Source organism: Talpa occidentalis, unplaced genomic scaffold (assembly GCF_014898055.3).
Source record: "Talpa occidentalis isolate TD23 unplaced genomic scaffold, MPIMG_talOcc4v2.1 talOcc4.5, whole genome shotgun sequence".
Classification (NCBI taxonomy): domain Eukaryota; kingdom Metazoa; phylum Chordata; class Mammalia; order Eulipotyphla; family Talpidae; genus Talpa; species Talpa occidentalis.
Genome location: NW_023604861.1, coordinates 111,352,324 through 111,365,264, shown reverse-complemented (window position 1 = coordinate 111,365,264; position 12,941 = coordinate 111,352,324). Strand labels below are relative to the sequence as shown.

Below are 12,941 nucleotides of genomic sequence, written 5' to 3'. Positions count from 1 at the left end.
ATAATATTACATTGTTAACGTGCTTTATACCCATAACATGGTTTTTGGAGGTCCATTTGTTCTCTTGTTCTGGACCCCTACAAATGCTAGGATCTACTGGAAGATGCTACATTTAAAAGAAAGATTTATCAGAGCTTTTCTGTCTGGTGTGAGGTTTTCCTGGGCTGCATTTACTGCATTTAAGGATTCCTTGCTCCAGTCTAAAGAGAAGGTTGACACGTGTCTGCCTACACCTTGAAGTTTCATGGTTTCTCTCAATCATGTCTTCTCAGCTGAGCCCACTGATTAGGCATGAAAGGAAGTGCAGCTGGAGTCTGGGGTGGTTCTGTGAGCCAAAGTAAAAAATTGTGTTTGTCTGGCTCTCTTGGTTTTTAAGACATAATGAAATAGAGTCTAATTAGCAGGGAATTCTAGTAGAGATGCAAGAGAAACATCTCAGAACTGAGCTGGGAGCAGACCAGAGAGTATATTTATTCATCCTGCTACATCTATCCTGAGGGTCAGAAACCCTGGGGGGATCCTGTGCTAATGTCTTTGGGGTAGAAACGTGCCAGACATGTGGTCTCTGTCCTTCAAGAAGTCTTCTGGTTGAAGAAATAACACTGACTCTGAAGACATTATAACTATGTAAAATAACACAATATAATTTAGTTGTGACAGAAAATGTTCTCAAGAGTAGATTTCATCAGGTTCAGAGTTTCTCCATTTCAGCAATGTTGACATTTGGGTGGATAATTTTTGCTGGGATGGTGTGGGGATGGGAGTGGGGGGCACTTATCCTCTGCATTGTAGGATGTTCATCAGCATTGATGGCCTCTACCCCCTAATTTGCCAGTACCAGTTTTCCTGTCCCTGCTGTGATAATAAAAGTAACCCCAGACACTGCCAAATGTCCCCGGGTTGAGGACCTCAGGTCTTAGGCCCCAGGATGAGGCGAAATGTCTCCCTTCCCTGCTAAATGGCCCCTGATTGAGAACCACTGCTCTGGTGTCATCTCATAATCTCCAGTGTGATTCACCCTACAGTCTCAAAGTACTGTGGGAGGGAAGCCTGAAAAAAGGGGATGATTATGGCTGGAAGAGCCTGGCTTCTTAGAGGAGGAGGCAGCACCTGAACCAAGCCTGGGCCTCAGAGGCTGGATAGGATGTAGCAAATCTAGCCAGAAGGCAGGGGAATCTAGCACTGCAGGCAGGGAAAACTTCATAGGCAGAAAGGCTGGAAGAAGCACAGTACCCTGCTGGACTGGGCAATGCCAGAATGTGGCCAAATAAGGGAACAAGTGGGTGCTGAAATGCAGCCCTCCTTCCCCTGGCCAAACCATGCCCCTTGGCACTGGGCTGTGGTCAGTCTGTGGAAAGGGAGCCTTTCTCTTAGTTCAAAGGTCTCTTGTGCAAACCCTATCGGCTCCTGATGCCGCATCTGCCCAGAAAGGGCCTTTTTCTAATGACACAAGATGTGACAGAGGCCAGCCAAGGCCCCACAAAGGAGCACTCCCTGGGATGGAGAGGAGAGGCCAGGCAGCAAAGGAGCCAGCACTCTGCATGTTGGGTCCGAGGGGGACTCTGGCTTTCTATAGCCCAGTTGGCTCCACTCTGCTCCTCTCTACCCTGCCCTGCAAAGACCCCACATAGAAGAATGAGAAGGAAGGTCTTCCAAAAGCTCAATGCAGTTTGAACCAAAAGGATAAGCCTGGGTCTAGGAAAAGGGTCTGGGTCAGGAGACAGACAGCAGCCAGTGAGCCTGGGGTTCAGATCCCAAATTTTTTGCCATAGTGCATTGGCTTCTACCCCTCCAGAGAGGCCCTGCAGAGGCCGTTGCCCTGAGGGAGGTGATCCTCTGTCCAGAGCACCTTCCCTCCTGCCAAGAGTTCCTCAGAGCCTGCAGGAACCCCTCCCTTCATTACCTTCCCTCCCTTTGTTCATTGATCCAGCAATCTTAGGTCCACGTGCTCTTTGGGATACTTGGAGAAGACTGCATGGGGTACAGACTTTGATGTGAGTCATTTGAGGTTCCTCCCACGAATCCTCTGTTTCCACAAACCAGGTTTCATCCCAGGATCTGTGCAAGCATGTGGACAAGAGATTGCACTGGTTTTCCTTCCTACTTCCCATTTCACAATCACCCACTCCCACCACAAAAGAAAGATACACATTTTACCTTCCCCAAATTTTACCATAGTGCATTGGCTTGGGGGTGGGGGGAATTATGCTACAACAAAGCAGCTACAGAAATCCTGGGATCCGTGTTGAGAAAAGCAGTGACTAATTGGGCAAATTAACCAGCTTCCAATTATCTTCTTTCATTCAAAGTAAAGGAGAATCTATTCTTCTTTTTGTCAGCTGATAGATTTTTTAATGATCTACCCATATGACCTTTGGCACATAACTCAAGAGGAGTTTATAAAATAAAGTGACATCGCTATAATAAAACTTCTGACATTCCTTTGTACTTATATATGTGGAAAGGTTCCTGAGCTATCTCTTGCATCTATTTGAAAAAAAAAAAAAAAAAAAAACCAGATGCAGAATTAATGCTGACCCTTGACCCCATCTAGCAATAAGAATATTTATCCATGGATATATGAACTAATTGGGGTGGGGAGAAGAAAAGCTTCATCTCATTAGCAGAAGCATTTCCAACTCAACTGTGCATTCTTGATGCTTTCTTAGTATCTATTAAAATTTCTAATAGCATTTGTTTTGATTAATTTTGTTCTAGTCGTCATAGTACAAATGTCCAGACAAAATATCCTCTAACATTTAAAGCCTATGGTTACAGGAAATTTCAAAAATACATTCATTTTACATATGTAGCCTTGGTGGAGAGATGTCTGATAGGATGATTCATAAGACATTCAATTATAAAAATATATTAGGGCAAAATTCTGCAGGGGAAGTAGAATAGCAATATAAATTCAAGGAGGAAAAAAGAGATGAAATTTTCCAACTGTTAGAAAGAACTATTTCTAAAAGGATGATGGCTGGGTATCCAATCACTATAGTATTTCATTTAGAAACATTTTTCAGAGTACTGTAACAGTTTTATTTTAAAATGTCAATATTTGCATACACCAGAATGTATATCCTATGTAAGTACTTAAACTATGGCAAATTTTTGAATGTTCGCTCCTAAAAATGTGCAAGGGGATACATAGATTTTCAAAATTCTTCCAGGAGTTGCAAGAAAGGCAGTTGGAACACGACGGCCATGGAGACTTCCTAGGAGGGAGGGTGCCTGGAACCAGTGCTAATCGACAGCTTTGAATATTCTCCTGAGTCTTGGGGGTCCCAAGGGCACCCTCAAAAGGGTGGAAACGTTCTGGGTTGGTGGGATAGGGGCCAAAAAGCACCCTTTCATTCTATCAATTCTTTCAAAGGATCTCCATCCCTTTCCCGCTTCTTTTATTTTAATCATTCCTCTGAAATCCCGTTTTCTCCATCTAGGCGCCCTGGGAGGTCAGCATGACTTCTGTTCTGCACTTGTCTGCCCGGTCCCAATCAATCATTCCTTCCTGTGCCCCCACTCTTTTTGGGGGGGCGGTGCCCACTGCTTCCTCCACTTTCCTGTTGCTTTGGTTAAATCCTACCAAGCTCCCTCTCCCCTGCGGGCCATAAGTTTTCTCATCTGGGTCTCCAAGTCTCTTTCCTCAGCAATAAGATATGAATAATAAGAATTAAGCCTGGCACCGCCTGCAGCCAGAACCGACACCGGGTTGCATAGAGCCAGTATTTGCTCTTCTCACAGCTAGATGTTCTCGCTAGCGAATGGCTACAGAAGTCTGGCTTCCTGGCTGCTCCCTTCTTTTTCCCCTAAGGAGCCAAGGAGAGTTCCCAAATCCCTAGACCTCCTTTAGGTAGCTGCCACAGGGGTGGGCTCTGCGCCCTGGGGCCGGGCTGGGGGAGCCGGGAGCTATGAGGTCATGCTTGGGTCACGTGACCACGGTCGCATCTGTCATCCACCGTACAATTAGTAAGACAGTACGGGGCGGGCGGGCTTGTGACATTCAAACCAGTTCTCTCTTCCTCCTCCCTCACCAGTGCGCTGGCCCCTTTCACACCAAGGGACCGTCTAAAAAGACTAGGACCCTGAGGCATCAGCCCCCAATGCTGGCAGAGAGAAAAAGTTCAAGACTGTCTTCTTGCAGCTGCAGTTTGAAAATCAGGCTTTAACCCAGTTCTTTAAAATCTGTTTCTGCTAAAGCAATTGGCTTAGATATTAAGGAGGATTTTTTTTTAATCGTCATATGTTTTAACCCACGATTCCAGTTATGGGAGTCTTGCCTTTGGCAATAATCCAAACTGGGGCAAAGGTTTAGGTACACAAAATCTACTGTCTTCTTATTGAAACTAACAAAATAGATGATGAATTTGAGTCAATTAGGGTATAAAAGAACAATGTGTTCAAGCAGTAATTTAAAATGGTGATTTCCAAGAATTTTTCATGATATAGAAAATGCATGAAAGATGACAATGTTATTTATTGTTGACAGTAGTATTTGTTGAGCACTACTATGTGTTGGGCATCCTCTTAAATGTTTTCTATGAAGACAGACTATTATCCTTCTAAAAATTGTACCTAGAGAAGGAACTGACCTAAAGTTTAGTAGCTAATCAAATGTGAAAATTAACACTAGAGTCGCAGAGGGAGGATTTGAACTCAGGAAATCTGAGTCTAGAATCCAGTCTCTTAACTCCTATGCTCTTAACTGCCTATACAGGTATCCAAATTAGACCACTCAAGATTCTCAGAGCTGGTCTCTTCAAGATGCCTACTCTGACAGGCAGTGTTTTGAGCTAACAGCAATGAAATCCCTCAGGCTGAAAGAAGCTTCTGTCTTTGCATAATAAACCCTTTGCCCTTCCCTAATCAAAGACGACATTATCACGTCCTACTTCTGCCCTTTTCCTGATGGAAGAAGTAATCACTGCCCCCTTTTTTGACCTAGCAGAATGTGGTTTGAGGGGGTCTTAACCACTTGTATGTTTATCAGTGAACATGTCCTCTCTCAGATCTCATCTTTACTCTCAGAGAGTAAGGCAACCTCTTGTCTGTCATGTAAATTACCTTCCCCACCCCCTTGATGCCCCAGGCCCCTAAACACAGAATAATTATACCAGATCCACTCTGTTATTCTTTTTTAAAAAAGTAGAATTTACAACCATGTCAATTCTCCAAGCATATGTTATTAAATTTGGGGATTTTTCTCCTACTAATCTGTCTGATGTTAATTTGTTCATCTGTCCGGTCTTAGAAAAATCCTGATATGGTGGGAAAATTTCCCCATCAGGCCAGTGACCCTTATACACACAGTATGTGCATGGAAAAGGATGGAGGACAGATGTCCACATTTCCGCAGTGGTCTCTCTTACTGATTCCATTACCAGTGACTTAAATTTTCTTTATACCATCCTGGATCTTTAAATTTGTCTACAGTGTGTGTGAATTAATTTAACAAGAAGACAAAAATGTTAAACACAGATTGATCCCACTAAAACTATTTACTGGGCCTCCCCGGTGGCGCAGCGGTTGAGCGCTGGGTTGTGAAGCTGCCCGCCGCCTCTGTGGCGCCAGTTCGATCCCCGGCTGCTCCCCGGCCACCAGAGGAGGGTCCCGCATGGCGCATAGACCTCTCCTGCCGCCCGCTGCTCCCCTCAGCAGTGTACTTCGGTCCTTCTGCCTGCTCTGCTCCCCGCTCTGGCTCTGGTGAATTCTCTCACCCTCCGGAGCGTCTGACTGTACCCAGTGCATGTATAAACAAAACAAACAAACAAACAAAGAAATAAAAAAACATGCCTCTACATTAAAAAAAAAAAAAACTATTTACTAATTACAGCATATTTATTAGAATGAATGAAAACCTAACAATAGTTTGAATGTCAATTTGAGTAGTTTTGGAGCAAATATAACTATAATCTTCTATTACTTGTATAAAAACAAAAATAATTTTCATGGAGTTAAGTCTGTGTATCAAAATTAGCATGGAACATATAGGAATCTCTTTTGTCTTTGTTTGATCTCACTTCATTGCTACGGCTCCCCAATAAAAATAGGTATTTGCTTTCTCATTTTGTCAACAGGAAAGTAAAAGCATGGTAAGATGAGTTCCTTATAGCAAACTAGCAAATGAATGGCAACTCTGAGGCCAGAACCTAGGCCTTCAATCTTTTATCCTAGGGCTCTCTCCTATAAAGCACACTGATTCCTTTATGTAAAGGGCTGCATGGCACTGCCTGCAGAATATAAACTACCATCTGTTATTAAGAACCAACCCTGAGATCCAAGTGTGGATTCTCTCCAATGCGAGAGAGCCACAAGGAAGGAAGTGTGCCCTAGTTATGTTCTTTGTCTTCAGAGTGGGAACGCCCTAAGGCCCACCACCCTGCAAACCTGTCCACCCATACCCAAACACACAGTCACCCTTGTCCCCAAATGCAGCCTCTTTGGAAACATGCCTTGCCCTCTGATGGAGGAGAGGCCAATAGACTTACAATTTACTGTTCCTGAAACCCCCATACACTTTAGGGTACAAGCCTGCCCACAGCCTCCATGGGAGGAACAGGGACGCCAGGCCAGTATTGATCTATGGCCAGCTGCAAACCAGGTAGGCACCAGTGAAGCAAGCCTGGAAAGAAATCAGAAGAGGCCAAAGTCATGGATAATAGGTTAAACCAGTAATAAGAAGCTGGGGGAGCTGAGCCACCCCAGGGAACTTGAGCCCTTGTCTGACTACAGAGGGAGCTGTGACTTACTAGGGTCAAACAACAGCCAACGATAGTAGGAATGAGCCCATGGTGAAGCCCAAAGGAATGAGCCAAAGGTGAACCATGACTCCTTCAAAAAATACCCAGTGCCACCCCTGCTTACCAGATCTTTCTATTCTATGGGGCCAGAGCCAATATCCTATGTCCAGTTCCACCCCCTTTGGGTACGAGGTGACTCCCATTGCTCAAAGAAGGAAAAATCTGGGAAGTCACAGGCAAGAAGGCCATTTCCTCACAGGGTAATAAACCCAAACTCCAAGGACATGAAACAAATCGGTAGACCAAGAGTCCCAGGGCATGTCCAAGTCCAAAGATTGCAGAGTCCGGTGGGAGAAAGTTTCTAGAAGGGGGGGGAAAGTCAGGGCTTGAGTGCCCTAAAAAGATGAGCAGGGCACAAAGAGCTAAGAGAACATCAGAAGTTTCCCTGGGTCTGGGAATTGCACAAAAAGTTAAGAGGAGGAGCTCAGCCCAGGTTTACCAATCCTGTTGGCAGGGGAGGGTCCCTAATAAGGAGAACAGGAGGTGAAAATGTTTGGATAGGATGATTTCTTTAAATGATGCATCTAAATTTTTGTTCCCACCTTGGGTGAAACCATGGAATACCTGAATGTTAGCAGCTCCTGCTACTGAAGACAAAGGTACAAGAAAAGGTGATGTTGTTGGCCACAAATGCTATTTACAGAGGGCTTCTGGGGGTTGGTGGCAAGTGTCATGTACAAAGTCCATTAGTCTGAGTTGGCTGATGACTGGGATTGCTTTCTATTTCTGAGGGGGAGAGGGATCTCCTTTTAGCAAAGGAGAGGCATGCTATGTTCCTGGTATCCATCAAAGAAATTGCCACAAAGGGCCCTCCTGCTGGTGCAGGTGGTTAAGCACAGCTATCTCCCTGTGAAGCTATCTGCAGCCTCAGCAGCATGAGTTCAATACCTGGCCATCTCCTGCCAGCCAGGGAGCTGCCCACATGGCGCAGCAGATATCTCCTGTCTAGCCTGCTTCTCCCCTCAGCAGTGTGTTTTAGTCGGTCTGCCTGTTCTGTTCCCAATTCTGTGTCTGGTGAATCCTCTCACTGCAGCCCCACCGCACTTCTGGCCTACATCCCAGTTATTGTATGCATAAATAAATAAATCCTTAAAAAAAAGAAAGAAAGAAAGGAAGAAATTGCCACAAAGTAAAATGAGGTCAGGCCCCTTTCTTGCTTACAAGCCCTCAGGGGCTTCCCATTGTTCTGAAAATAAATCCAGATACCTTAAATGCTACCAGTGAGACCCAGTATGATCTGGCCCTGCCCCTTCCCTTGCCCCTTCAGTTAGGGAAACCTCTCTGACCTTCAAGCCCAGCTACATCTTCCTTACACCTGTGGTTCTAGCTACTCAGAACACCCTCCCCTTCTGCCGGCTCCCACCCTCGCCCTCTGCTGAGTGCATGGCTGGCTCTTAGATTCTTTTAGAAAACTGGGCCTGCTTGAGCCAGGGTCATGGGAGGCCTGGCTACACAAAGCTCTTTACTTCTCCATAGCACTGAGATCAACCCAGAACCATCCATTGTCTACTTGTTTAGTGAGTGTCCCCCTCTCCTGAGCCTGCATGTCCCCCCCCCCACACACACACACATTAGAATGCTCCTTTGTGAAACCTGGGACCTTAACTATCCAGTTCACTGCAAGTGATGCCCTGCCTGGCAGAGCTCCTAGCACTTGGTAACCATTCAGTAAATATTTGCAGAATGAATGAATGAATATGTTTGCTGATTTGGATTTAACTGCGTGAAAAACCAGGGTTTAAATTCCAAACAAGGAAGGACAAGAATTATCAAGTATTTTCTACTATTCCCCTTCTTCCAACGGAGTCCCAGCAGATCACGCTTCTACTTTCCCCTCTCTGCCTCCCTCCCTCCATCCTTCACACAGTTTCCTTGGCACTTGCTCTTTGCCCGACTCTGGACTCTAGGCCAGCTATTGTACGTTGGACCTACATTCCTCCTACTTACTCTACTCCCCAATCTGCCCCCAGTGTCCTGACCTCACAGAGAGCCCCAAGTCTTTCCCTGGGACCCCTCAAGTCAAATCCCTCATGCATTCACCCATTGACACCCCTTCTCTGTGGGCCTTTAATGTGACAGAGCCCTGAGGTGAGACACCCTGAGAAAGAAATAAGGAATTCTCCAAGAAGACACCTGTGTCTATTCACCTGCTAGTGTCTTGCTGGAGCCCAAGGTTCTGGAGCTTCTATACAGTAAGTGCATAAAATGAATGACCCCTGGCCTTTTCAGGGGAGTGTGGTAAGCTGGCCCTGGGGTGTGGCCAGGAGGATTAGCCAGGACTGCTTCTGGGGGAGCTTGGGATCCCTTTCTGCTGCATCTGCAGAAGGCAGTGACAGTTTGCTCCATGTGACGTGTGCTGTCCCGCAGGAAGGGGCGAGTGGTCCGTTTGTGCAGGAAGACCTGGGGTGCTATGAGATGAGGGTTTCTCCTATTTTCAGAGTATAGGGAGGTGGGGTGGGAGGAAGGATTGGATCTTCTCCCAGGGCTGTCAGTAACAGGCAGGATTTCAGAGATGAGGTAATGAAAGGGTACAGGGGAGAATACTGAGGCTAGCAAGGAAGAGACAAGGATGAGCATTTCCCCTCTCCTCTCCCACCTTAGCAAGAGGCTGCACATACTCCCAGAGGCATGGGGGCTAGGGCTGGGCACTGAATAGTCCTTCTGACCCACTTCCTGGGGTCCTGGGACCCCAACAGCAGAATGAAAGCCCTGTAGCATTTTCTGTAGTGCAGGTCTAGCCTTCCTGCCTTCTTTGGGGTCCGGCCATGTGATCACAGGCCAGAACCAATTCTTCCTCCTTCAAGTGACCCCACTGTTTTGCAACCATCCCAGACTGGATAGATTCACCATCTTTGATTCTACTGATTTCAAAGAGAATTTTTGAGCGCTTGGCATCATTTTCACAGGTCAGCATGAAAAACAAGCCAGCAGGGAGACAGCAATTTGAGCCCCTTAGCCTCAGGGTGATGTTGCCCTTTTATCCCCTCCCTCCTAGGCACAGGTGTGCACACTTGCACATGCACACACACCTATGCTCAGGTGTCCATAATCAGGCACACGTGCCCCACACCCAGCGCCTTCTACCTTAACATGATCAAGGACAAAGGTGATAGCCACAGAGGCCTGATCTACTTCATTTACCCATTACCTGCCAGCAGGATTCCTGGGGTGCAGTGAGGAGCAGGACCTGACTTGGGCGCTCAGGTTTCCCAAGGCTTCGTCCAGCAGGGAGTGAGCCTACAGAAGCAGCTTGCCTTGAGCAAAAACTCCTGTCTGCATCAGCTCCAAACAGTTTCCCTTGCACCTCCGGAGGAAGTGTTAATGAGGAGAATGAGGGGAAGTCTGTGCCTGCCTGTGGTTGTAACAGTTTTCTCCTTTTGGCTTTTTCAGCTCTAAGGGACTAAGGAGTTTACATGAGCAACACACCTTGAGGGTAGGACAGTACGCCTGGAAAGAGAGCATGCAAGTTTGCCTGTCAATGTGCCCACTGCTCCATTTCTAAAGCAAGCACCCCCAAAGGAGAGCAGCTGTCAGATCTGAAGGATAATGCCCAGTAGCCGGCCACGGGTCAGGGCTTGGGGCGTGGGCTGGTGGAATGACAGAAACTTGAGGGCCAAGGTTTGCCTCACCCATGGCTGAGGGGCTGCAAGAAGACCCGACTTCCTCACAGCTCCTACCTTTGCACCCATGTCCAAAGCAAAGCCCTTTCCATCTGTTTCCCAGGAGGGAAGGGACACGATAACCCCCCAGGCTTACCCAGGAGGTAACAACACCCTGGACTTGGTTCCTGCCTTGAGTTCAGGCTCCTCCAACTCCTCTCCTGCTTCACTCTCCCACCCTGGGAGCAAAGGAAAAAGATTTTCTTGTCAAGAAGGACCCCTGGCTACAGTGAGGGCCCCCTTCTCCTGACCATCTCGTAAGTGTCCTTTCCTACAGTGCAACCTATGGGTGGAAGAGAAGACAGATCTCAGAAGTTTCCACCCAGAAACCAGAGCAGCATAGGGAAAATGAGGTAACAGCCTGGAAACCTGTTCAGAACCTACTAGGTGCAGGCCCCAAGTCAATGGGCAAACAGCAAGACAGCATGGAATAAAGGCACAGTCCCTATCTCCAAGGAACCCTGTCTAAAAAGGTGGGTAGAAAGGGCAGCTGACAGTAAATAAAGGTGAGGCTGAATCCTCACCGGGAAGGGGGAGGGGTGCGGGGAGGGGGTTTCCCTCAACATTTTCTCAGTGCCAACAATCAGCAAGACCCTGTGCCAGGCAGCTGCGATGTGGGTGACTAAGAACACATTTCAGGGAGGCAGATAGGTTTGGGGAGCCAAGGAGCCAACTCCCTGGTTTATGCCCCCAAATCCCATTGGTTTCATTCTTAAAACCCACATTTAAAATTAGAATTTCAAGGCAGTGACTATAGAACAGTGACTATCTGTGCATGGACCCTGTTATGACTGCACTGGTCACCTGCCGGGGAAGTTGGCCCCATGCACATGAGGAAGATCTTTAAACCTCTTTAGGTAACATAAGTACAAGGAGCTGAAACAGAAGAAAACACACTTGACATACATATTAAAGAAATTTTGAGCACTCACCTATAGACCAAGAATTCCATCCACATCTCACCTGAAGACCCCTTCAACCCAAATTTCAGAACTGATCAGAAGTTGTGGTATATATGAGTGGAGTTGAATTAGATTTCTAAGCATTAAGTCAGATCTAAAGTATAATGTCTATAATTTAAAGGATATGTCGTGAAAGAAGACAGAATAATATTAGAGCAACAAATAGGAGGAAATATTGCTGGTTTCCATTGCCCAAATAATTTATGCTGATCAGGCACATGTGCCCCACACTCATTTCACAGATGAGGCCCAGATAGGAGCTTTACTTTCCAGAGGCTATATAAAAAACTTCCTGTTGGCATTGGCACCAAACAAGGCTTTTCGTATGTCTGGCATCTTTTGCTGGGCTAAGAGATCCAGTCTACTTTCCAAAGTATTGGAAACTTTTATTCTCTGATCTCCACTGTACATGTCCACACCTCCAGCTGCATTTGTAGCCAAGTACACCTCTTGATCAACTTGGACTTCCACATATTTTTGGGAGATTATCATGTATTCAGGGATAGCTTTTTGCACTGCAGCCTCCACTGGAAGGAGGTCCTGAGGCCTGCAGCGTATAATCACAATGGGTTCCAGCAATCGGAGCAGACCCTGCAATACTAGTTTATCCAGTAACTCCTGGTACCTTTCTGGGTCTGCCACAATCCTGCTGAGTCTCAGTTTTGCATCATGCAGCAACTCTGAGATGAGGTCATTTCGGGCAATCAGAACTTTAAGCCTTGCTTGGTTCCTCAGGGTGGACATCTGGATTTTCTTCTGCTGTTCTATCTGCTTCTCTTTCTTTTCATAATATTCCATTATCTTCAGTCGTTGGGTTTGCACAAGCCGTCCTTTCTCAATGTTGAACTCTTCTTCAGCTTTTGCATCTATTTCTTCTGTCTTCTCGTTGGCTTCCTGCTCAATGAAAGCCATCATGTGCTTAATCTGCTTCTGTACATCAACATCATTCAGGGCCATGGCTGTTGCTGAAAAGGGAGGTGGAGGGAGAACTTGTGGACTCTGGTTCCTTCAACTTACAACAATTTCAGGAGTGTCTCTGGAGTTCAGTTTCCTCAGCTGTGGGGTGCATAAGGAGAGGGAGGAGTCAAAGTCTAAAGGGAAGGCTCATGGAGACCATCTACTCACCACTCATTTCACAGATGAGGCCCAGAGAGGGAAAGCAAGTTGTCCAAGATCATACCCTAGAAGAGCAAAGGCTTACCAAGATTCCTGGAGTTGTGCCCTTACACACTCACCACCTTTTTTGTCATCAAATGATAGTGAGACAATTAAAGCGACCTAGACCAGGAGTTTTCCAATCAGTGGTGGTTCAAGACTCGTATTGTAAGCCAACAGAATAGAAATGCCAAGCTAATATACAAATGGAAACTGTAAGCACACTTTGGGTTGGAAAGATTTGGGTACATCATGAAAAACTTATAATCAGGATTCAATCTAGGAAGGATGATGGAGGCAGAAGAGTTTGAAGAGTCCTCATATGACATAGAGGCATAATGATGGTCACCTCTTGGGTAGAACTG

At 46.2% G+C, this 12,941-nt stretch overlaps 1 protein-coding gene across 1 annotated transcript; it reads right to left on the bottom strand.

Moving 5' to 3' along the window:
- Window positions 1–11,391: 11,391 nt before the first annotated feature.
- On the bottom strand, window positions 11,392–12,472 carry ATP6V1E2 (ATPase H+ transporting V1 subunit E2). The gene has a single exon (XM_037528121.1). It carries the CDS (start codon window positions 12,376–12,378, stop codon window positions 11,698–11,700), a length of 681 nt encoding a protein of 226 aa, XP_037384018.1. The 5' UTR covers window positions 12,379–12,472; the 3' UTR covers window positions 11,392–11,697.
- Between the last annotated feature and the right edge of the window lie 469 nt (window positions 12,473–12,941).

What these genes read in the sequence shown, in the direction of transcription:
- ATP6V1E2 (XM_037528121.1), bottom strand. Translation starts at nt 12,378, where the DNA reads ATGGCCCTGAATGATGTTGATGTACAGAAGCAGATTAAGCACATGATG.